Source organism: Dromiciops gliroides, chromosome 3, assembly GCF_019393635.1.
Source record: "Dromiciops gliroides isolate mDroGli1 chromosome 3, mDroGli1.pri, whole genome shotgun sequence".
NCBI lineage: Eukaryota > Metazoa > Chordata > Mammalia > Microbiotheria > Microbiotheriidae > Dromiciops > Dromiciops gliroides.
The window spans coordinates 75,203,981-75,228,044 of record NC_057863.1 but is presented as its reverse complement, the minus strand read 5'-3'; the positions used below and the strand labels follow the sequence as shown (position 1 = coordinate 75,228,044).

The window sequence follows — 24,064 nt, the reverse complement described above, 5'->3', positions numbered from 1 at the left end:
GTAGAGCCAGGTTTTGAACCTTTTTCCTACTCCAAATTCAGTTCTTTTACCCCTTTACCATATTTCCTCTTTAATGGCTATTTCAGTGCCAAAGGAGTCGACAATCATTGCTACTCTTCTAGAGAATGGGAAACCATTTATTGGGCATGCATGTGGTAGTAGGGGCTCTTTTTTGGGTAGGGTTTGACTGAATGGATGTTGAGGTCACTTACTATCTCTAAAATTCTGTTATCTTCTTCCCAGTATTGGACAACTTCTTTCCTTTTTATGTCATTATTTCTTATATCACATAAAGATTTTCTTATTCCTTATAAGGTCCACTGTTACCCCTTATAGGAAGTTATCCCTGTTATTTAGATTCAGTGGTTTTGGTGATCCTTTTCTTCTCCTTCTTTCTGGGTCACAGTCGTCTCCCTCCCATGCTCTTCCCTTCTGCCAAACCCTTTTTGCCCTACTTAGTGTTTTTTTTTACCTGCTTCTTGCACTATTTCAAGGAACTCTTCATTCTTCCATGTAATCTAGAAAATAGAGAGGTATTCCTCCATCTCTTTTATCTTCTTTAGTGGGATGATCCATTGATTTGTTACTTGACACTGGTGGAAACATAAATATATCATAATCTCAAACCATTTAACTGTTCTTTTCTTCACCATACTTGTAGAAATGAGATGTTCATTTCTTTGTTGTTCTTATGGTTAAGATTCATGGCTGATTGTTCTCGCAAATTGCTTACTTATATCTGTTTGCTGTGGGAGGTGGGGGGGTGGTGGGGAGGCTTCTGCACTCCTTCACAAGCTAATTCACTTGCAGAACTGTTCCGTGATCCTCCTGCTGGTACTGTTTCTTCTTTCCTTGGACCTCAGTGATCCTTTGCTGCTACCTCTTTTATGTACTTACCCTGTGTGTGTCACCTATCCTACTGGATTATAATTTCCAGGAGAACAAGGGCAGTGTCTTCTCTGTGCATTTTCACCAGTATTTCTCTTCTCATAGTGATCTCCACACACCAAGTTGTTTAATAAACTTTGGTCAGATGTTATCAATCATTAGATTTTCAATAATGATGACGATCAGAGAGTGGAGCATACTAGGAAAGAATGTTGTAAACATTAATAATTAGTTTGTCTCATAAAAGACTTTGCCCACACTTTTGCAAATTGAAGTTTCCAATAATTTTTATTTATTTGTTCCAGTCATATCCAACTCTTTGTGACCACATATGGGGTTTTCTTGGCAAAGATACTGGAGTGATTTGCCATTTCCTTCTCCAGCTTATTTTACAGATGAGGAACTAAGGCAAACATGGTTAAGTGACTTGCCCAGGGTCACAGAGCTAAGAAGTGTCTGCGACCCGATTTGAACTTAGGAAGTGGAGTCTTGAGGCCCAGCACTTTATCCACTGCACCACCTACCTGGCATTTAAAATGAATGCAATTTAAATTCTGTGTGATTTGTAACCTTAGGAAAGTGGCACAAACTTAGTGTTTTGGAATCTTTATTATTTTGTCAAAACATGTATAATACGTGTTCAAAAGTATGTTTACAATCAGAAGTTGTGCTTATCTGATGAAGAAGGAAAACATGTTGGTTCTTGCTACCTGCTAGAAACTATTTAGAAGCAGTTGCTCTTAGCATAAATATTTTTTGTTACTTTGCCAATACTGGAACAGTTCTGGGATGTATGCTCTGAAGTGCCGCTCTGGGGATTGTTGACTTTCATCTGTGACTTTTGTCAAGGCTTGCTTTTTGTAATTGTGTATGTTCCTCATGCCTATATAGTCTCTATTGTCTAATACAGTAAACTTCTTAGTTCTTCTATAGCTTCAGTTGTCATGTCTTCTATTCTAGGGGTCTGCAGCTTCTGGCAAGCATTCTAAAAAGTAGCACCAAAATAGATTTATTTAGGGTGGCACTTGACACCTGGCCTCCATCCTAGATTTATAGGTTTGTTTATGGTACTGGGTTGTTCTTTTTCTGCTGGCCATTTCTTTGACCACTAATGTCTCCTATGCTACTGGACTTAGATGGTTTTCCTAGCCCCCTAAAGGGCTATAGAAATAGATGGTGAGAGATGAAGGGTGTTTAACAAAACACTACCATCACCTCAGGCAGCTACCATGATTATACCTTTTCCAAGTCCATTGGCACCAGTTTGGCATAAGAATTGAAGGTGAGAGTTATGCATTCCGATTCCTCACTGACAGCCTCTAAGTAGTTCTGAATTTTCTGGAAGGAGAGTAGGATGCCACGGTTAGCTTCCTTGTCAAATGACCCATCTTTTGTGGGGACTTTATCCTTTCTGGACCTTTAACCAAAAATGGCATAGTAGGTGTTCAGCAGCTGCAAGTTGAGGTTGTGCTTGCCCTTAGACCTTTATAGCATGAGGTTGCTGCCATGATTGTGGAAGTGGGCTCTGTCAAGGAGAAGCCACCAGATTTCTGTAGGGGTTTCAGTTGGTGTGTGTGTATGTGTGTGTGTACTGTGTGTCTTAATCTCAGCACAGAGATGATTCACTTGGTCATGTTTTCAGCATTATAATCTCACCATCAATCAAAGCAACAAAGCAACAAAGAGAAAGAGGTGAAAAAGAGAGAAAAAGAAAAAAGGGAAGACCTTTTCTTTCTTTCAGTTTTAGCAAATAGTTTATTTCCTGTTGAAACTATTCAATAATTATTAAGAAACGATTAGGAGATTAGATTACAGGTATTTTAAATAATCAATTTTTCTTCCATCGTCCTCATTTTTAGAACTCACATAGGAAATAATATTCCATTTCCTTTGTGTAAGATATTTAGATTTTCTTTTATCATTCCTTTTTCTTCCCCATTTTTCTCTCTTGTTTTCACATCTAGGTCTGACATTAGTAACCATTTATCTCCTTTTTATTCCTTTAGTCTTATGGTCTATTAAATAATTACTTAAATAGAATCTTTTTTTTATTATCATTTATTTCATTGCCTTGTTAGGCTGGAAATGTTTTTCAATTAGAAGGAGCTCTATTTCAGAAGAGGAAAAATCATACATAAAAGAAATTGTTTTATTTTACAGTAGGTCACAGATGTGACAGAGAAGATAAGCCAGAAGGTCCAACCCAGAAAGCTATTCGTGAAGCCAGGGAACAAGCCAGACCTAAAATAAAACTGAAATCCAATACAAAGGTATGAAATATTTTATTTTATTGCTTCACATTTAACCTAGGAACAAGTTATAAATTGATGTTTAGATTTGTAGAACAATTTATTAATTTAATTTAAAAGATCTTTTAAAAAGGTAGATGAAAGGAAGAGTTATAATTATGCAGTGTTACTATCCAGTAATAAGATTGATTTTTGTTTGTGCTATCAATTTCCTTTATAGTCTCAAACCCTTTACAAAGTGATAATATCTATCTTTTCGTATTTTCAATTGAATTGCCTAATAATACTTTAGTTACTTTGGAAACAATGATCCTTTTTATGAAGTCTGTCAAGTTAAAAAACCCAAAAACAAACAAATGAAACAAATTACATAAATCATGCAAAGTAGTGACTGTTGGACAAAAATGACTCTGTGGACAGGTTCTTTTTGGTTCAGCCAATTTGAAAGAAAACAGGTTTGACACTGGTCAAAATCATGAAGCCTTCAAAGATTCTCTTCTGTTCCTCCAGTCTGCTTCTATCTCAGTCCTTTTTGATGGCAAACTCTTGTCCCATTTCACCTTCCGCTGGCCCCCTACTGCCTTCAGGTTTCTTTCTTCAAAAACAGAAAGGATTTGATTTCAATCATTTACATATGTTGATTGAGTGACTAATTGCAATTCAACTGAAACTCATATAGTCATACAGTGTTATAATTCTACACTAATGTTACATCAATCACACATTGCCATTTAAACTCATTTGTGTCTATATGGAATGAAAAGCTCTTTCCTTAAAATAATTTCTGTCATCTTTATTCAGGTGATATTTTTTGGGGGTGGAGGATGGTAGGACTCAAGGATTCCCATGAAATCATACTAAGCCCATTCTGTTGACTATGAAATTAAACCTTATTGTATTTTTAGAGTGATGAGGTAGTGAAAGATGTGTGAGAATGCAACAAGATGGGCATCCTCAGTGCCCTGGATCCTGTCTGGAATTGTCCCTTCTTTTTGTAACCACAGCTTTGCCACCTGGTATCTCCCATATGCATAGGGAGGGCCCTCTTCTCTGTCATTCTCCACCACTGCCACCAGGCTGGGCTTTGCCTGTGAGCTCACTCTGTGTTTTCCATTAACTCACCTAGAAATAGAAATGCATTTTCAAAAATGGTTTTTACTAGTTATTTAGAGAAAAAGGATAAAAGCACAAAACAAATTCATCAGAAAAATGACAGTCGTGGGTTACAAAGTTCATGGTAGCTCACCCTAAACTGGGAATTTTTTGACCATAAAATAACCTTCTCAGACTTGCATTCAGTTGGTCCTCACTTCCATCTTACTATAAACTAACATTAGGGAAGCTGCCATTCTATCTGGAAAGTAAATTTGTACTACATCAAAAAGCTATCAATCATGTACCCAAATGGATAGGACATTTCTAGAATACAGATTCCCCCCCGCCAAATCCACAAAACTTGAAGGGCCCTTAGGTACTATATGATAAAATGCAGGATCTTTAATTTGGCATTTAAAGCCCCTCACATTCTGGCTCCCAACTAACTTTCTAAACTTATTTCATGTTACTTCACTTTGTCACTCTCTCTTCTGGTCAAACCAGCCTGCTGGCTTTATATTCAGTGTTTCTCATTTTGCCTCTGGGTTTTTGCCCAGGAGGTTTCTTCATGCCTGAGATATACTTTCCCTCTCCCCCAATCCAGGAGTATCCTGGAGTTAGTTCAAATTGGTGTGGGAGAGCTGATTATGAAATGTTCACTGTGATCAGTGAAAAAATCAGCAAAGACTGTGAAGCAGGGCTTGGTTTGTTGTTCTATTGATTGTCTAGACTTAATAACACGATGGAGAAAAAGTTAATGATTCAGACTAAACTTCAAAGTGTTTCTGAGCTGTTTCACACACATGCACACGCAGACACACACACGCAGACGCAGACACACACATGCACACGCACACACACACACACACACACGCACGCACGCATATCCCCTCCCTACCCCCCCCCCTCCCTTTGGGCAGCACTCTCCTGCCCTAATCTTTGCTTCATGGAATTCCTGGTTTCCTGCAAAGCCCTGCCCCAGTGCTGCCTCCTACTGTAGACCTTTCTTGAAAGGTCTTCCCTCTCTCTCTTTTGCCATTGATTGCTTTTCATTACTTTTCTCATGCTTTCTGTTTACTTACTTTTGTAACCATGGCTTACATTCCCCTACACACTCAGGATGTAACCTCCTTGAAAAGACTTTTATTTTTATTCTTTGTGTAGCCAAAATCTAGTAGTATCTTGCATGTAGTGGAAGCTTTTTTTTTTTTTTTTAATTTTTTTTTTTTTTTTAGTGAGGCAATGGGGGTTAAGTGACTTGCCCAGGGTCACACAGCTAGTAAGTGTTAAGTGTCTGAGGCTGGATTTGAACTCAGGTATTCCTGAATCCAGGGCCAGCGCTTTAACCACTTCGCCATCTAGCTGCCCCCCGGAAGCTTTTTAAAAAATTGAAATAAATAGAATATCCCTTCCCAATTGCCCCACTATTCACTTCATTCTTTCTTGTCCACTTCCTAATGAACAAAGCTGGGGAAACTCATGAAACCCTGATGATTGGATTCATTATAAATTTACTGTCTAATCTCAACTGAGCAAGGCAAAATAATCTACTCCTTAATTAAGTTGCTGTTCCATTCTCTTTTCTTAAGCCCCTCACAGTACTCCTCACTATCTTCTCATCTTCATGTGACTTTGTCTCAGATTTCACTGAAAAATGGAGGCCAGTCACTGAGAACTCCTCCCTCTTCACACCATTTGTGAAATAGGAATACATACTTTACAAATAGACCCTATTTCATAAGGTTGTTGTCAGAATCAGATGACATAATCTATCTTAATATTAAAGTGCTATGTAAATGCTATTATTGTTATTGTTGTTGTTGTCATTTTTATTCAGAAATCTTCCCTAGCAACTTCTTCCTTTACCTCTGGTCTCAGATAAAGAGGTGGCCTTTTCCTTTGCCAAGACCAGCCTCTCTGCATGTTGCCTTGGTCTCACACTCTCCTATCTTCTTTAGCAGAGTTCCCCCAATATCATCTCCACTTTCCTTTATCTCCAAACTTTCTCAGTTTAATGGCTCTTTAACTGCTGCCTACAAACACACCCTTGTCTCCCTTATTCTTTAAAACAAACAAAACCCCCAAACCCACAACCAACAAGCAAACAAAAACCAACCCTCACTTGATCCTATCATTCCCACTAGTTATTGTTTCATATCTCCTCAATCCTTTCCTTTAAGCTCTTTGAGACAATTAGCTACAATAGGTGTCTCCATTTCTTCTCCCTTTTAAATCTTTCACAATCTACCTCATCATTCAAATTAAACAACCTTCTCCAAAGTTTGTTGTTCTTATTCAGTCATTCAGTCCTATCTGATTTTTCATGACCCTGTGGACCACGGCACTCCAGGCCCTTCTATCCTCCACTATCTCTGAAGTCTGTCCAAATTCATGTTCCTTGTTTCCATGACATTATCTAGTCATCTCATTGTCTGCCGGCCCTGTTTCCTTTTGCCTTTCATTTTCCCCAACATCAGGGTCTTCTCCTATGAGTCCTGTCTTCTCATTAGGTGGCCAAGATATTTAAGCCTCAGCTTCAGTAGATAACTTTCCAATGAACAGCCTCATTTAATTTTAAGTATTGACTGATTTGATCTCTCTGCTGTCCAAGGGACTCTCAAAAGTCTTCTGCAATATTGCAGCTCAAAAGCCTCCATTCTGCACTGCTCAGCTGTCCTTGTAGTCCGACTCTCACAGCCCTGCCTCGCTACTGGAAAAAACATAGCTTTGACTCTATGAGTATTTTTCAGCAAGGTAGTCTCTGTTTTTTTAGTATGGTGTCCAGATTTTCCATATCTTTCATTACAAGGAGCAATTGTCTTTTAATTTTATGGCTGTGGTTGCCAACTTCATTAATCTTTGAGTCCAAGAATATAAAATCTGACGCTGCTTCCATTTCTTTTCCCTCTGTTTGCCAGGAAGTGATGAGGTCAGTTGCTAAGATCTTAGTGTTGTTATTGTTGTTGTTGTTGTTGTTTTAGATGTTAAGCTTCAAGCCAGTTTTTTTTTCATTCTATTTTTTTCAGGGCAGTGAGGGTTAAGTGACTTGTCACACGGCTAGTAAGTGTCATGTGTCTGAGGCCAGATTTGAACTCAGGTCCTCCTGAATCCAGGGCTAGTGCTTTATCCACTATGCCACCTAGCTGCCCTCAGGCTTCTTTCTAAGTGCTCTGGTTACAAAGAAAGGCAAGGGGCAACTAGGTGGCACAGTGGATAAAGCAGAAGTAGATGTTTTCCTGGAACTCCCTTGCTTTCTCCATAATCCAGTGAATGTTGACAATTTGGTCTCTAGTTCCTCTGCCTCTGAAAAACAGTCTGCTCTTCTGTTAATTCTTAGTCCACATATCGCTGAAGTCTAGCTTGCAGAATCTTAACTATAACCTTCCTGGCATGTGAAACGAGCATAATTGTTCAGTAATTTGAATTTTCCTTGGCATTGCCCTTCTTTAGGATTGGGACGTAAACTGATCTTTTCCAATTCAGTGGCCACTGTTGAGTTTTCCATATTTGTTGACATATTGAGTGCAATACTTTAACAGTATCATCTTTTAGGGTTTTAAATAGCTTACCTGGAATTCCATCACCTCTACTAGCCTTATTGTTAACAATGTTTCCAAGGCCCATTTGATATCATTCTCCAGGATATCTGGCTCTAGATCAGTCATTCATGGTTATTGATGATAAGCTATTTTCTCTTCAAAGGTACCAATGGTCTATTAATTGCCATATTTAATGGTCTTTTCTGAATTCTCATCCTTCTTGATCTCTGCAGCATCTGACACTATTAAGGCACCCTATCTTCCCAGTGATTCTGACCTTTCTGCGTTTTCATAACACTTCTCTCTCCTGGTTTCCTCTTGTCTAACCAACTAGTCCTTTCTGAGTCTCTTTTGCTGGCTTTTTATTCAGGTAACGCTTGTTTGTGAGTTTCTTTTCTTCTATGCTGGCTGACTTAATGATATCATCAGCCACAAGGGGATCAATTATGTTATCTATGAAGATGATTCTAAAGTGTATGTGTATACAAATGAACACACACACATATTCATCTATAGTATACATAATATATGTATGTATTTGTTATATATGCATATATATATATGTGTCTGTCTATATATGTATCCATATCTACATATTTATATCTATAACTGTATCTATCTCCAGCCCTATTCTTTCTCTTGAGCTCCAGTTCCACCTCATCCACTGCTTTTAGGATATCTTGAACTGAATTTCCTGTAGGCATATCAAACTTAACATATCCAAAAGAGAACCCATTTTCTTTTCCCCAAACCTTATCATTTCCCCAGACCAACAATTTTGATATGCTCAACTCCTCATGCTTACCCCAGGTATCTAATCTAATCTGTCACCAAATTTTGTTGTCTCTTTTCACAACAACTCTCCTTTATATCCTTTTCTTTCCACTCATATAATCACTCCTCAACTATGGGGCCTAATAGCCTTTTGGCTAAACTATGATAAGAGCCTTCTAACCTGTCGCCCTGCCTCAAGTTTTCCCCAATCCAGTCCACCTTCTACTCAGCTGCCAAAATGATTTTTTCTAAAGCACAGGCCTGCCCATGTCACTTCCTCCTATGTAGTGACCTCCAGTACAAGATATAAATTCCTCTATTTGGCATTTAAAAAGCCCTTCACATCTGACCTTTCTTCCCAGTCCAGTATTTTTTACTTTTTCCCCTTCTCCATGTGCTCTGCGACTCAGTTACACTGGCCTCCTTGCTGTTCCTCAAATACAGCACTCTATCTCCTCTCATCATTTCTTCACATTGGCTGATCTCCATGCTAGAGCTGCTTTACCCTTCACCTTCACCTCTCAAATTTCTTCCCCTTTCAGATTATCTCACCTCAACTATGTAGATATCTTATATGTACCTGGTTGTTTATACATTTGTTTCCCTCATTAGAATATGAGCTCTTTGAGGACAGGGACAATATTTTTGCTTTTTTATGTATCCCCAGCATTTAGCACAGTTTGTTGGAGAATGGCTGTGATTTTACTAAGTGTTTGCAGTTAGTTAGTGATTGAGCTAGCTTTGGAACTCAACTCACTTCCCATTTTACTACTGTCAATCACTACTGCCATCGTACATAGCCCTTTTTCCTTCATCTCCATGGCCCCTAACTCAAACTTGTGATGAACTCTTTCCATAATGTAAGTTACCACTTGGATTCCCCGTTATTAATGGGAGAGTTCTGCCAACACTCCTCTACCTTTGGTCCCTTTCAATGCATACAATCATTTCTCTCTTATAATCATACTGGCAGACTAAATGGTAGTAAAGCATCTCATAATCATGGAGTAGAGTTGAATTTATTTGATAATTTGAAACAGTGATTTAATTAGTGTGAGCATTTAATCCTTATCTTCCTTTAGAGATTAGCTCAGATATCTTTTCCTAATTGAGACTTTTCCTGTTCCTTCCAATTATTAGTGTATTCAGTCTCCTAAAATTGCCTTGCCCATACTTTGTATTTATTTTTCTGTGTACATGCAACCCCCTCCCACACACCCCCTCCCATCCCCACCCCTAGTAGAATGTAAGCTACTTGAGGGAGGGACTGGTGTGCTTTGTAATCCCCAGAGTGTAGAATAGTGCCTCACACAAAATGGGTGATTGATCAGTGTGCCAAGTTTGGTGAATTGACAAGGTAGGGCTGATCCAAGACAATCCCAAAAGACTCACGATGGAAAATGCTCTCCACATCCAGAAAAAGAACTCTGAAGTCTGACTACAGATCAAAGCATACTATTTTCATTTCGTTGGTTTTTTTTTTCTTTCTTGCAGGTTTCCCCTGTTGTTCTGATTCTTTTTTTTCCACAACATGACTTATATGGGAATATATTTAACATGATTGTATATATATTTTAAAATCTATAGGGAAATTATATTAATACATAAGTGTAAAAGCTTTTCCCAATAGAAAACTGGTTAAAAGATATGAAAAAAATGGTTTTCAAAGAAACAGAATTAAAATGATCAGTAATTGTTCAATAATGAAACAAATATCACTAATAATCAGAGAAACATTTTTTTTTTAAAAGAAAATGTAGGGCTACTCTCACAGGGTAAGAAACTAAACATTGAAGTAGTTCTTTTATGAAGTACAAAGTGAATAAAAGATAAAACCAAGGAAAGAAAAATATATAAAATTTGTGAGTGGGTTAGTATATTTTGGTGAAGAAATATTTTTAAAAATTAATCGCTGCCATAGAAAGTTTAAATTTAACTTAGACAGGTAGGTATGAAGATAGCTTGATAGATAGATAGACTAACTGAAGATTGATTACACACTTAATCTGTGCTAAACTCTGGGGATAAAGAGATTAAAAATGAGATATCCCCTGCCCTCAACGAGTTTACAATCTAATGGGTGAAGACAGCAAGTAATAGGGAACCAGAAGGGAGGATTGTACAATCGAGGCATTGTGTGACGATGGACAGGAAGTTGTGTGGTAGTGTAAGTCTGGGCAAGGTAAGACAAAAGCATGTCTGTCTGTCTGTCTATCTATCTATCTATCTCTCCTGTCATCCCAGGGGCAGAATCCATGATTTTGATTGGGGGAAGGGGGAAATCGATGCTAATAATGGTTAGAGTTCTGGCAGCATAGTATATAGGAGATGATCAGAAAGGATATAGTTATTAGTCTTACAATTACATAAAAGTCGAAATTTCATTTAAAACAGATCATGTATACAATTTATAGTAATGACGTGAGCAGGAATAATTTTATGGAAAAAACCCAACAAACTTTCTGAAAAAATGATTTTTTTGTTTCATGCCTCCGCTGTATCACAACACAGACAACATTCAAACTGTTATTAAAGGAAGTTTAATTCTTAGTTTGCTGATATTAGTAATAATCCTTTATTAAGATATACAGTTGAACCAATGCCAAAGGATATATGATTTAATTTAAGAGCCCTCTCAATCAAGTAAATTTATAGTCAAGCTATGATAATGTAATTGTCTTTTTAGTAGTAGACTTTTATTGTTTTTTGTTATTATTAATTTTTCACAACTTTTAAGTGGTATATTTACCAGAATCAAGGCTTATCACCATCATCACCACCACCACCACCATCATCATTATCATTCTTCATGTTTTCATGTTGTTAATTTTGTGGGCATTTTGTTTCTGACAATAATTTATGATAGGGTACCATTTCCACTGGCAAAGTCACAGGATTTTTAGTACGTTTAAAGCACTCTTCAAATAAGGCAGCATGGCAGATTGGAGAGAGGATTCAATTTGGAGTCAAAGGGTCTAGATTCAAATGTATTTTGACAGTCACTAGTTCTTCCCTCAGTTCCTGTCATATAGTATGTTCTTAATACTTCTTGACTGTATCACTTTGGGTAAGTCAGTTAACTTCTTTCTAGGCCTGTGTCTTCTCAATAAAATGAGGGGATAGGACTAGATTACTGAACATGTCTGGTCCAGCTCTAAATTGATGATCCTTTGATCTTTAAGGACTCTTCTAATTCTGGAGCCAGGTTACCCTGGCACAAAGTAGAGCTCTGAAGCAAGCTTTCAGCCAGCTTTGGGCCTATGTTTACTCTTACATTCAAGCAGGTGTTAACACTTGGTGTTCCAGTGTATGGAAGCTTGTTTTGGCTGCATACTCAGTGTTTGATCAGCAGACAAACTACTTTACTTCACTTCTCAGTAAACAGACAGGAGATAGTCTCAGAATACCTGTGCATACTCTGAGCCAGAAAACAGGGCCTTTCCACTTCATATAATCACAGGCTTACAAAATCCTTGTCATAGATTTAGAATCAGATGACCTGGGTTTAAGACCTGATTCTGCTCTTAATAGCTGTGTGACTTTAGGCAAGTAATTTAAGACCTGTGTACCTCAATTTCCTCATCTGTAAAATAGACCTAATTATATTCTGCCTATCTCTCTGGATCAAGGAGTGAGAGGAACAAATGTGATTGTGTATAAAGTGTATTTAGTAACTTGTACAACACTGTAAACATAGAAAACATATTTTAAATGGCAAAATTATTGTAGTAGTGCTATAATATATTACGTTTTCTTATGAGTTATAGAAACTCATTTTTATGGGTGATGGTCTTTTTAAATAAGTTAATATACATAAGTAAAATTAGCAAATCCTCACACCAGTTTCTGACTCTCAAAGTATAGCACAGTCAAAAGGAATATGGTGTAGTGTATGTTGAAGATTTTTATTAATGGCCAATCTTCCCCAGTGATGGAAAATGAAGTTCATTGTGAAGCAGATACACAACTGTGAGGCTGAATCTGGGATATGTTATTACTGTATCATCCTCTTCTGCATGCATTTTGGGTCCTGACTCTTAAGCAGTAACAATACAGGACCTTCTGCTCATGGACAATGTAATAGACTCAGATTCATTTGTAAAATGGGAATAATAATATTTGTAATACTTTACTCACATATTTGAGATTCAAATGATAATTTGCATGAAGTACTTTGTTAACCTTAGCTGTCAATTATTATTATTATTATTATTATTATTATTATTATTATTATTATTATTATTATTATTATTATTTTAGTTCCTAAGTTCTCCTCTCCACAGCAGCCATAGCTATATGGATCACTGCAGATAAGAAGACAAGATTTTAGATTACCACAGCTGGGGTACTGCAAGCATCTCATAGGTGTTCTGTCCTTTGCCTCTCTCATTTACTCAAGGGTTGAGCTGGGGGGCTGGTTTGACCAGATTAAGCCAACTTTAATAGACAAAGAGGAGGAAAGAGTACTTTCTAGACATTAAGGAGAGTTTGAAAGAATATGGGAGTTGGAACATTGAGATAAGGAAAGATCTACTTTTACACTGTGGTTGTAGTGTAGGGTAGTAGTATGAAATATCTGGAATAATCGATATTCAAGCCATGTTATTGAGGACTTTAAAAGTGCAGCTAAGTATTTGTATTTTATCCTATGTGGAACCATTGGATATTTCCGAGCTAGGGAATGACGTGGTCAGATCAACACATCAGAAAGATTATTGGGCAGCTGTATGGAGAATAGATTGTGGGAGGGAAAGTAGAGATGGCAATACCAAGTAGGAGACTATAATCGCATTCAAAATTTAAGTATTAAAAAGCATACTTTTACTAGTTGTTAGTAGCCTACCTATGTAGCTATTTTTTCATTATTTTATATATCATTGGATAAATCCTTCTCTTTTGATTTTTGGAAGGTAGCATAATAACCTCTGGGCAGCTAGATAGAACAGTAGTTAGAGTTCCAGTTCTGAACTCAGGAAAACCTGAGTTCATATCTGACCTCAAACACTTACTGGCAGTGTAACCTCGGGCAAGTCACTTAACTTTGTTTGTCTCAGTTTCTTCTTCTGTAAAATGAGCTGTAGAAGGAAATGGCAAACCAATCTAGTATCTTTGCCAAGAAAACTCCAAATGGAATTACAAAGAGTTGTATACAATTGAAACAACTGAACAACAAATAACAGCCCTTACTTTCAATCCGGATGTTTTTGTAATAGTAATCTGAGATATGCACTAAGCACTTTCATTAGGTTGGAGAAATGACCATTCCTTCAGAGATAGGGCAGAATCTTCATGACTTTCTTATCATCTTTTAGAATGTCTATCCCAATATATACTTTGGTCTTTCAATACTGGCTTGATTTGAAATATGGAGATTATAATTTGGCCTCTAACTATCAGGAGTTGCTTGAATTAAGTAATAGAAAAGCCAACAAGGGGAAATTAGTTAACTGAATTCTTTTACATGTAACCTGTAAAAATTTTAAAAATGGAAAGAATATCATAACGATGAATTCTGGAACTTCATGTCTTCTAGTGGGACTAAGGGATGCGATCCCTTATTAATTTGGAAATGTACAAAGGATCAATCGTGCCCTACTGTCTGTTCCTCAACCCAATCTCTCTGTCTTTTTCCCTCTCTTTCAGGTGCTGTCTCTGTCTCTCCCTCTGTCTCTGTCTCTGTCTCCCCATCTTTCCCTCTCTTGCATACCCCTTCTTTCTTCTCCTCATCTCCTCTCTAGACACATGCCCCTTTATACATGTATAAACATGTCTCCCTCTGTCTCTGTCTCTGTCTCCCCATCTTTCCCTCTCTTGCATACCCCTTCTTTCTTCTCCTCATCTCCTCTCTAGACACATGCCCCTTTATACATGTATAAGACATGTATATACATGTCTTTTCCATGCTAAGATTAATAAATGTTTGTTGACTGCATCTTTCTCCCTTTCCTTTTAGTTAGCTGTCATACTATTGTGAATCACTTTCTAGACCTGACTTCTGCATTGTTAATTTAGTCTGTGGGATTTATAGAGAAAAGCTGATTTGTTCATTAATTCAGTTTACAAGTCTTTAAATCCTGGCTGATAAAGACAAGGTAAATTTGAATCTAGTTGGAAAATCTCAAACCAACAAGAATAGATGTATAGAATAGTCAGTCACTCAACAAGCATTTATTAAGCACTTACAATGGACCAGAGTCGTTGTTAAGCATTGAGAATACAAAAAAAGGAAAAAACAGCAACAGTCAAGGTATTCGCAATCTAATAGGGAAGACAACATGCAAAAACTACATACATGTAATATATATTTGGGTAAATCAGAGATAATCAACAGGGAAAGCATTAGCATTAATGGGGAACAGGAAAAGCTTCTTGGAGAAGGTGAGATTTTAATTGAGACTTGAAAGGAGCCAGAAGGTGGAGATGAAGAGGCAGACAATTCCAGGCATGGGGGACAGCAACTGAAAATGTCTGGAATGGATAAATGGAGTGTCTTATGGGAGAAACAGCAAAGAGACTATTGTCATTAACTCATATAATATGAGGATAGAAGTAAGCTCAAAAGGTAGGAGGGGGTCAGATTGTGAAGGACTTTGAATGTCAAATGAAGAATTCTGTATTTGTTCTTGGAGGCAGTAGGAAGCCATGAAGTTTATTGGGTAATGGGGTGCCATAGTCAGACTTATACTTTAGGAAGATCAGTTTGACAACTGAGTAGAGGAGAGACTGGATGGGAGAAAAAGTTGAGGGATGGAGACCAGTCTAAAGGCTAGTGCTCTAATGAAATCATGATGTGGACATGCACTGGGGAGAACAGAATCAATGAGGTGAAATTGCTGTTCAATAATAGCAATTGGTGTTATGCTTTTCTGAATTTCCATGTGCATGAGCAGCCCTTTGGAGATGCTAGGGACTTCCCTAGTGAAGTGCACCTGCTAATAGGGTAGGAGACAGCAGAATATCAGAACTTTAATAGCATTAAAATAAGGCTATAAATTTACAGAACCAATTTTCAGTAAGATTTAGATGTTTGTTTTAAGCCATAAAATTTTCTAAATTCTGCATTAAGAAGTCATTTAATTTATTGAATTTCCCTTTTTCGGAAAGTGTAGGTGATTAATATTGACAACAAATAAAGCTTATAGAAATATTTATAAGCCTGTCAAAACTCAGTACTATTTGTGACAGTATTCTAATAAGCCACATGCAATAAGTACATACAATAAGCCAACAATCTACAGATTTCAGTGCTATTGTAGATTCTGTGAAGGATTCCTACTTGGCTGTGGACAAGTCCCCTTTAACTGTAAAACAGAATATCTACAATCACACTAGAAGTGAATAAGCTCCCACTCAGAATTTCACAGATAAGTTGCATTTTTAGTGCTTTATAAAGTTGTTGCTAAGAAATTGTTATTTCTTGCAAAAACTCTGTGAGGTAGGGCAGCTCTCTTGAGAGCAAGAAGAAATAACTCAGACATTTATCAACTTGATGATCCCAGGCAAGTTACCCAACCTCTTAGAGCCTCAGTTTCCTCATCTGTAAAATTGGAGGAATCTAATAGCATCTACTTCACAGGGTTATTTTGAGGTTCAAATAAGTTTTTGTATTTGACTTTACAATACTTTACTAACCTTAAAGCCTTTGTAAATTGCCAGCTATTATTATTTGTTATTGTTGTTATTATTATACTTCTCCAAGGTCACCCCAAAATACATTAGGTTACTAGTCTAGGATTGGAACTCAGGTCTTTTCACTTTTCACTATTCCATTCTGGCTTTCAGATGAAGAAAAAAAGCATTTTATAGGGAGCTGGTCAGCAGCATCATATTGATCTCAAATTTTTATAAATGATGTGAAATTATGTCATGAGTTATTAAAGTGAGTTAATAGGAATTCTGATATTTTGGAATATTCTAGAAAGTAAAGGGTCAGGATATTGTACATTAATAATTATAATTATTCAGTGAATGTAAAGCATCAATAGGTAATACTATTAAGAACGTTTTTATTATTATTATGTAGGTAGTCCTATATAGCTTCATAGTTATTTACATACTTATTTTGTCCTTCTAACTACTTTATAAAAAGAGCAGAGAATATCTCTTATTCATCTTTGCCTTGCAATATTGCTTTAATAATAGGTAGCATTTCTAAATTATTTTTAAGTTTTTAAAAGTTTGCAAATATTAGCTTATTTTGACAATCTGGGAGACAAATACTACTGTTACATCTATTTTACTTATGAAGAAACCAAGAGAGACAGAAATTAAGTTACTTGCTGAGGATCATACAGCTAATAAATATCTAAGGTCAGATTTTAATTCAGGGCCTCCTGATTAAAGGTCCAACACATTATCTACTATGCCACCTGGCTGCTTTATGTTTGTCAAGTTGTATTTAAAATATAGTTGATGTACCCTGTGTTTTATTGATAACAATAAAATGCATCTTATTCTGGGATATAGAGTAGAATGTTGCAGAAAATTCTCCTTTTTCTGAGGTCTCAAGTCAAATGTTGCAAAAGATAGGCAAGTTTAAATCAGGAAAACAACTAATTAACTAAAATATTCCTTATTTTAAAGCTTATTATAAGCAGTAGTGTTACTTTTGCTGATAATCCTCTGAGACCCCAAGTCAGAGATCAGAGGATTCTGGGGCCAGGGAACAAAAATGTTGCCCCTGGAGAGTCAGAGGCCCCTCAGAAGCTGATATTTGTTTTAAATTCACTGATGATGCGGGTCCGGTGGGCAAGCTGTCTGGCTGCTGCTTCAGATCTCAGCTCACTCTAGAGCACAGCCTTGTCAATTCCTTGGGCCCTTATTGCCGTTCTAGCTGTTTGATCTTAACCTGCCTCAATGACCACACCGCCCTAGTTTTACTTCACATGATCTTGTTCCAGCTTTCTGTTCCTGATCTGACTTACTGACTGCACCCTTGTCTGCTCCCCTTGCTTTGATCTACAGCTCATGGACCAAGTCACTGAGATGTCCTGCAGTTATCAGCCCCTGCCTCGCCTCCACCCTGGTCCTGTACCTTCCACTCCAGCCACGTGGCAGAACTACAATCAACAGCACCTACCGCGCCTCCCTGCCCATTCCACTTCAGGCTCATACCGGGGCACCATGGGCTGACCAGTGGGCATAAGGTTCACACAGGTTGACCTGGGTGACATTATGGTTGCCAGAGAGTTACCAGGGCCGGCTGATGTATATGAGGCCTTTATCAGCTGATCTCTGAGAGCCAAGTGTTCCCAGTTCAGGTTTATAAGATATCCAGTTGTATTTTTACTCCAACACCTTGTTCTTAGTTAATTGCACCTATAACAGTATTTGGACCACAAGGCTTGGGCACTATTGTTCACCTAGTGGCAACTACCCAGAATTCAGCCATGGTACTTAGACAGTATATATGTTCTTCTCTCTCCAAGTGCACTTTCTTGGAGAAATCCACTCTCATGTCTTCAACCATCACCTCTTTACTGATGATTCTCAGATGTATATCTCTAGCTCCAGTCTCTTACTGCAGTTCCCATCCCATTCTTTCTATTTGCCTACAGGACATTCCTATTTGGGTATCCCACCATCACCTCAAAATTAACATGTCCAAGACTGAACTCATTATCTCCGCATACAAACTGGCTTGCCTTAACTACCTTTCTCATATATATTTTTCTCACCCTCATTTTCCAGGTTCCCTAGACTCAAAACTATGGATTTCTCTTTGACCTCCTTTTCTCCTTTCAGTATTGCCAAAGTGATTTCCTCTTCAGATTCCTGTTGAAGAATCCTTCACTGTGTGTCTTACCTTTGTCCACTTCCTTCCATCCTTATCCTATAACAGGCCCTTATCATCTCATGGTCTTGAAGTACTGCACCAGCTTCCTAGTATGTTCTCTGCTTCGTGTCTAATCTATTTGCTGTTGGCAGAATAATCTTTCATAAAAATATTTTCAATCATGCCATTCCTCTACTAAAAAAAGAAACCTACATTGACTATCTATAGCTCATCAGATAACTTAAAACTTCTCATTCCAGAGTTTATGGCCATTGTAATCTGGTCCAATCTCACTTACTGAACCTTCTATTCCACTACTTTAAAACATGAATTTAGCCTTCTTGCTTTGCTATTTTACATGCACCAAGCTAATTTTTACCTTTGTTCAACCTACTTCAATATTAGGAAAATTATCAGTATAATTAATTATAAAACAACAAAATCATAAGATCATATCAATAAGTACGGAAAAAGCATTTGACAAAATACAACACCCAGACTTATTAAAACATTAGAAAGCTTAGGAATTAATGAAATCTTTCTTAAAATGATAAGTAGTATTGATCTAAAACCAAGAGCAAGCATTATCTGTAATGAAGATAAATGCGAAGGCTTCCCAGTAAGATCAAGAGTGAAGCAAGGGTGTCCATTATCACCACTATTATTCGATATTGTACTAAAATGCTAGCTCTGGCAATAAGACAAGAAAAAAGAAATTGAAGGAATAAAAATAGGCAATGAGGAAACAAAACTATCATTTTTTGTAGATGAGATGTTGGTATACTTAGAGAACCTTAGAGAATCAACTGAAAAACTGGTTGAAATAATCAACAACTTTAGCAAAATTTCAAGATATAAAATAAACCCCTATAAATCATCAGCATATCTATATATTGCCAACAAAACCTAGCAGCAAGAGAGAGAAGTTCCATTTAAAATAATGACAGATGATAGAAACCCAAGATAGACCCAGGCATCATGTGACAGAATTACAAAACACTTTTCACAGACATAAAGACATATCTAAACATTTGGAGAAGAAGAAATAGTAATTGCTCATGTGTAAGCCAAGCCAATATAACAAAATGACAATTCTATTTAGGGTAGTTTACTCTTTCAGAGCCATACCAATCAAACTACCAAGGAATTATTTTATAGCGTGAGGAAAAATAGTCAACAGTATGAAGGGAATCAAGGAAAAAATGTGAAGGAAAGGTGGCCTATCAATTCCAGATTTCAAACTATATTATAAAGCAATAATCATCAAAACAATCTGGTTCTGGCTAAGAAACAGAGTAGTAGATCAGTGGAATAGATTAGGTAGATAATACACAGTAGTAGATGACCATAGTAATCTCAAAGATCCAAACTTTCAGGAAAAGAACTTGATATTTGACAAAAATTTCAGGCAAAACTGGAGACAGAGACTTACATAGACCGACATCTCACACCATATCCCAAGATAAGGTCCAAATGGATAAATGATTCTCTTAAAAAATTGTATTATTATTATTATTACAATTTGGATACATGATTGATACATAAAGGGTGATATCATAAGTAAATTAGGGAAGCATGGTATTTGTACCTATCATATCTATGATGGATAAGGGAAGAATTTATGACCAAATAAGAAATAGAGAGAACCACAGGATATAAAATGAATAATTTTTATTTCATTAAATTCTAAAGCTTTTTAAGAAATAAAACTAATAAAAAAAGAAAACTAATGCCATCAAAATTAGAAGGAAAACAAAGTGGAAAACATATTTTACAGCAAATATCTCTGATAAAGGCCTCATTTCTCAGATAAATAGGGAACTGAGCCAAATTTATAAAAATAAGAGTCATTCTTCAGTTGATAAGTGGTCAAAGGATATGAACAGACAACTTTCAGGAGAAAAAATAAAAAATATCAGTAATCACACAAAAAATGCTCTAAATCACTAATGATTAGGGAAAATGGCCTATTTATACAAAAATATTTATGGCAACTCTTTTTGTGGTGGCAAATAATTAGAAATTGAGGGGATACCCATCAATTGGAGAATGGCTGAACAAATTCTGACATGATTGTGATAGAATACTATTGTGCTTAAGAAATGACAAAAGGTATGGTTTCAGAAAAAAAAAAACAACAACTGGAAAGACTTATATGAACTCATGTAAAGTGAAGTGAACAAAACCAGGAGAACACTGTTCACAGTAATAGTGATATTGTAAGGATGTGGAAGAGCTACTCATTTGTGAAATAGCTACTCTCATCAAGACAGTGACCCAAGACAATTCCTAAGGACCCATGATGAAAAATGCTATCCATCTCCAGAGAGAGAATTGATGAACTCTGAATGCAGATTGAAGCATACGTTTTTAAACTCAATTTATTTTTATTGTTTTATTTTGTTTGTGTTTTCTTTTGCAACATAGTATGGAAATTTGTTTTGCTTGGTTTCACATGTATAATTGATATCAAATTGTTGCTTCTCAAGGAGGGGGTAGGAGTGTGAATGAAGGAAGGGATTTGGAACTCAAATTAAAAAAAAATGTTAAAATTTTTTACATGTAATTAGGAAATCTTTAATAAAATAAATAAAAATAATTAAAAATAAACTCCTGGGGCAGTTAGGTGGCGCAGTGGATAGAGCACCGGCCCTGGAGTCAGGAGGACCTGAGTTCAAATCCGGCCTCAGACACTTAACACTTACTAGCTGTGTGACGCTGGGCAAGTCACTTAACCCCAATTGCCTCACTAAAAACAAAAAACAAAAAACAAAAAAAACAACAACTCCTTATTCCAGAGTTCATAGCCCTTTGTAATTTGGTCCAATCTCACTTATTTGACTTTACATTCTACTACTCCCAAACATGGACTTAGTCTGCCTTCTTGCCTTACTATTGTACATGTATCAACCTAATTTTTCCTTTAACCCCTTTGGGGAATTCTCTTCCCTCATATCTCTACATGTCTACTCATCTTCCAATACCCAATTCAAATCACATTATCTTAATATAGTCTTTCCTGATAACTTTAGCCAATGTTTATTTCTTTGTTTTTTGAATTTGTATTATATTTATTTTCTATAATACATAATTTAATATTTTATTATAACCTTTCTTGTTCTCTAATTGTTTTTATTGTCTAATTCTTATATTCCAAATGATGATGTAAGATCCTTATCTATTGCTTTTTCTGTATCTGCCCACTCTCTACCATAATACTGAGCTGGGCAAACAGTAGGTGCTCAATAAAGGGTTGCTCAAGGAATGAATAGAAATTAACCAAAATATGTTATATCTATTTTGCTGCCTTATCTTTCATATATCCCTTCAAAAATTGTATACTTACTCCCACCTCTGTTTTTTCTTTTAATAAAATTGAGTTAATGCTGAGATGAATGATTAAAGCCAGCTTTTTAAAATAATTAAAAATTATTGAATCAAATGAATGTAAAACAAAAAAAAAATGCCTTACAAAGTGTTTCCACAATAATTCAGTGAATTCATTTCTCTCCTTTTTATTGTTGTTAGGAAATAAATAAGCCAGCATGAATTCGCATAAACCTTCATTTCTAATGTCAGAAGTTATAGACATCAGTATAATAATATCAAATGGAAAACATTCCTAAGCTCATTTAATTCCCTAATGTTAGCAGCATGTTTATTAGCTACATAACCCAGATCATATCTTCAAAGTTTTAATATTAAAAAAGACATATTTCAAATGAATATTAATCAAAAATTAAGTCATATGCATAAGCCCTGGATACAAAATTGTTTTTGAATAATTCTTTAAATCATTGCAGGGGTTAGTGAAGTAGCACGAAGAAATTATTTGTATAATTTCAAGCTTTGTCTCACAGATTAGAAAAATATTATCAAAATGAAAATATTTACTTATGAATCTAGGACTTCTTGCAACCTCTTCATCTCTTTTTTCTCCAGAGTTTTTATATTTCAAATGACATTGTCTAACAAATAATGAAGGGAAGGAGGAGAAATTACTATAAGCTGTTTGTGTGTTTTACAACTATACCATCCTCAGCTAAGTGCAAAAAAAGCATTGTGAAATTAAAACGAAAATTTATTATGAATATTTCACTGTTGCAAGAATATTTGTGACAGAAGGAAGGATATGAAAATAAAATTTGTAAAATATTAGAAATGTGATGTATACACATGGCAGATTTTTCTTCAAATTTTAGGCTTGGGTTTTCTTACCTTTGATCTAAGGCAGCTAGAATTTACTTCTCCATTGCTGCTTTGGTCAAGCCTGCTCAGAAGCAGTGGTAGTTTGCTTGGTTAAGGGGTTGGGGAGACAGAGGTGGGGAAAGAAAAGTGAAGGCCATGGAGAAGAGTGTTTATGTGGCAGTAGAGGAGAGGAGTAAGTGAATATTGACTTGTTCTTTCCAACCCTTATTGTAGTGGATGGTTATACTCATACAAACTTAGAATTGGAAGAGCCTTTGACTCTCTCCCCAGAATGGTTAAGACCGGAAATGTTTCAAAAGGCAAATAGATGAGTAAATATGACACATGAAGCAAAGTAGCCAAAATATTTTCAAACAAATAATTTAAATGCTTTAAGAATTCAAAATGAACACACTGCTTTTCTACTTTGTTATCCATCCAAATCTTCATCATAATTATATTAAGCTTCAAAAATCCATATTAAGAAAAATCTATTTCCAGAATTATTAGATTATATAAGCAGATAGAAGCTAAATATAGAAAATTTAGTTTAAAAGAATTATAGCCATAAATGTCAATTTCCTCTTACAAATGCCCTTGTTAGTAATTAATTATTAAAGATGCATTACTTTAAAGTAATTTAATTATGAGTTTGTTCATCAATAATATGTTATATAAATTATTTTCAATACTTTATATGGCCAATGTTATTATTACAATAACATTTTTTCTCATAAATTATAGAAGAGTTTTCAGATATATCCATTTGTTTTAACCGTGCTTATTTTTAGTTCTTTAAGTAGTATATGATTTCCTCTAAGTAGAGAAAAAGCATTTTATCTCTTTCAGCCTGTGGTTATTTATTTTTATTTATTTGATAAATTTGTTATTTTTGTCTAAAGAGTATCTCTCTCCTCTATCTCACTACAGGTTTTTAGGTATGAAATGGTGTTTTGAAAGACAGACTAAAACAGTTATATAACCTGCTTAAAGTGCCTCTGCTCACCTTTCCCCTTCATTAACCATTTGTCAGTGCATCTATTATAGTGCAAGTTACATGAGCACAGGGATTGCCCTATATGTTTGTATACCTGTCCTTGCATATTGCTTTGTACTCCTATTCAAAATAGGTATTTGTAGAAATAAGTTGACTAATACTAAATAATAATGAATACTAAATAACTACTTCATAAAGTCTTAATTAATTTGTATCCTTTCTCAAGGAGTTCTTCAATGGACAGTTTGCTGCCAATGTGTCAGAATTCAATGATAACATGTGTTGGCTTTCCCTAATGCAAATATAGACTCCAGTCATTGTAAGGCACTTCTAACACCATATTTTCAGATTCTCCAAAAAACTCTCTCATATTTTGTGTTGTCTTGCACATACGTTAGATAGCATACCATAAGGCTATTTCAACTTCTGTTAAGCTGTCTTAAATACTTAAGATATTATTGAAGGATTGGAATCTTATTCCATGACTATTAATTGTTACTTGTTATGTATTTCATATTTTCCTAAAATAGATTGACTATAAGTAGAAGCATTATATACA

The 24,064-nt window shown here is 36.0% G+C and overlaps 1 protein-coding gene across 1 annotated transcript in view; it reads left to right on the top strand.

Moving 5' to 3' along the window:
• SPAG16 (sperm associated antigen 16) overlaps positions 1-24,064 on the top strand; it is a 1,175,972-nt gene that overhangs the window by 84,591 nt on the left and 1,067,317 nt on the right. Inside the window, exon 9 of the mRNA XM_043996008.1 lies at positions 3,049-3,158. Within this exon, the coding sequence (XP_043851943.1) occupies positions 3,049-3,158 (110 nt within the window). The remainder of the gene's footprint in view (positions 1-3,048; positions 3,159-24,064) is intronic.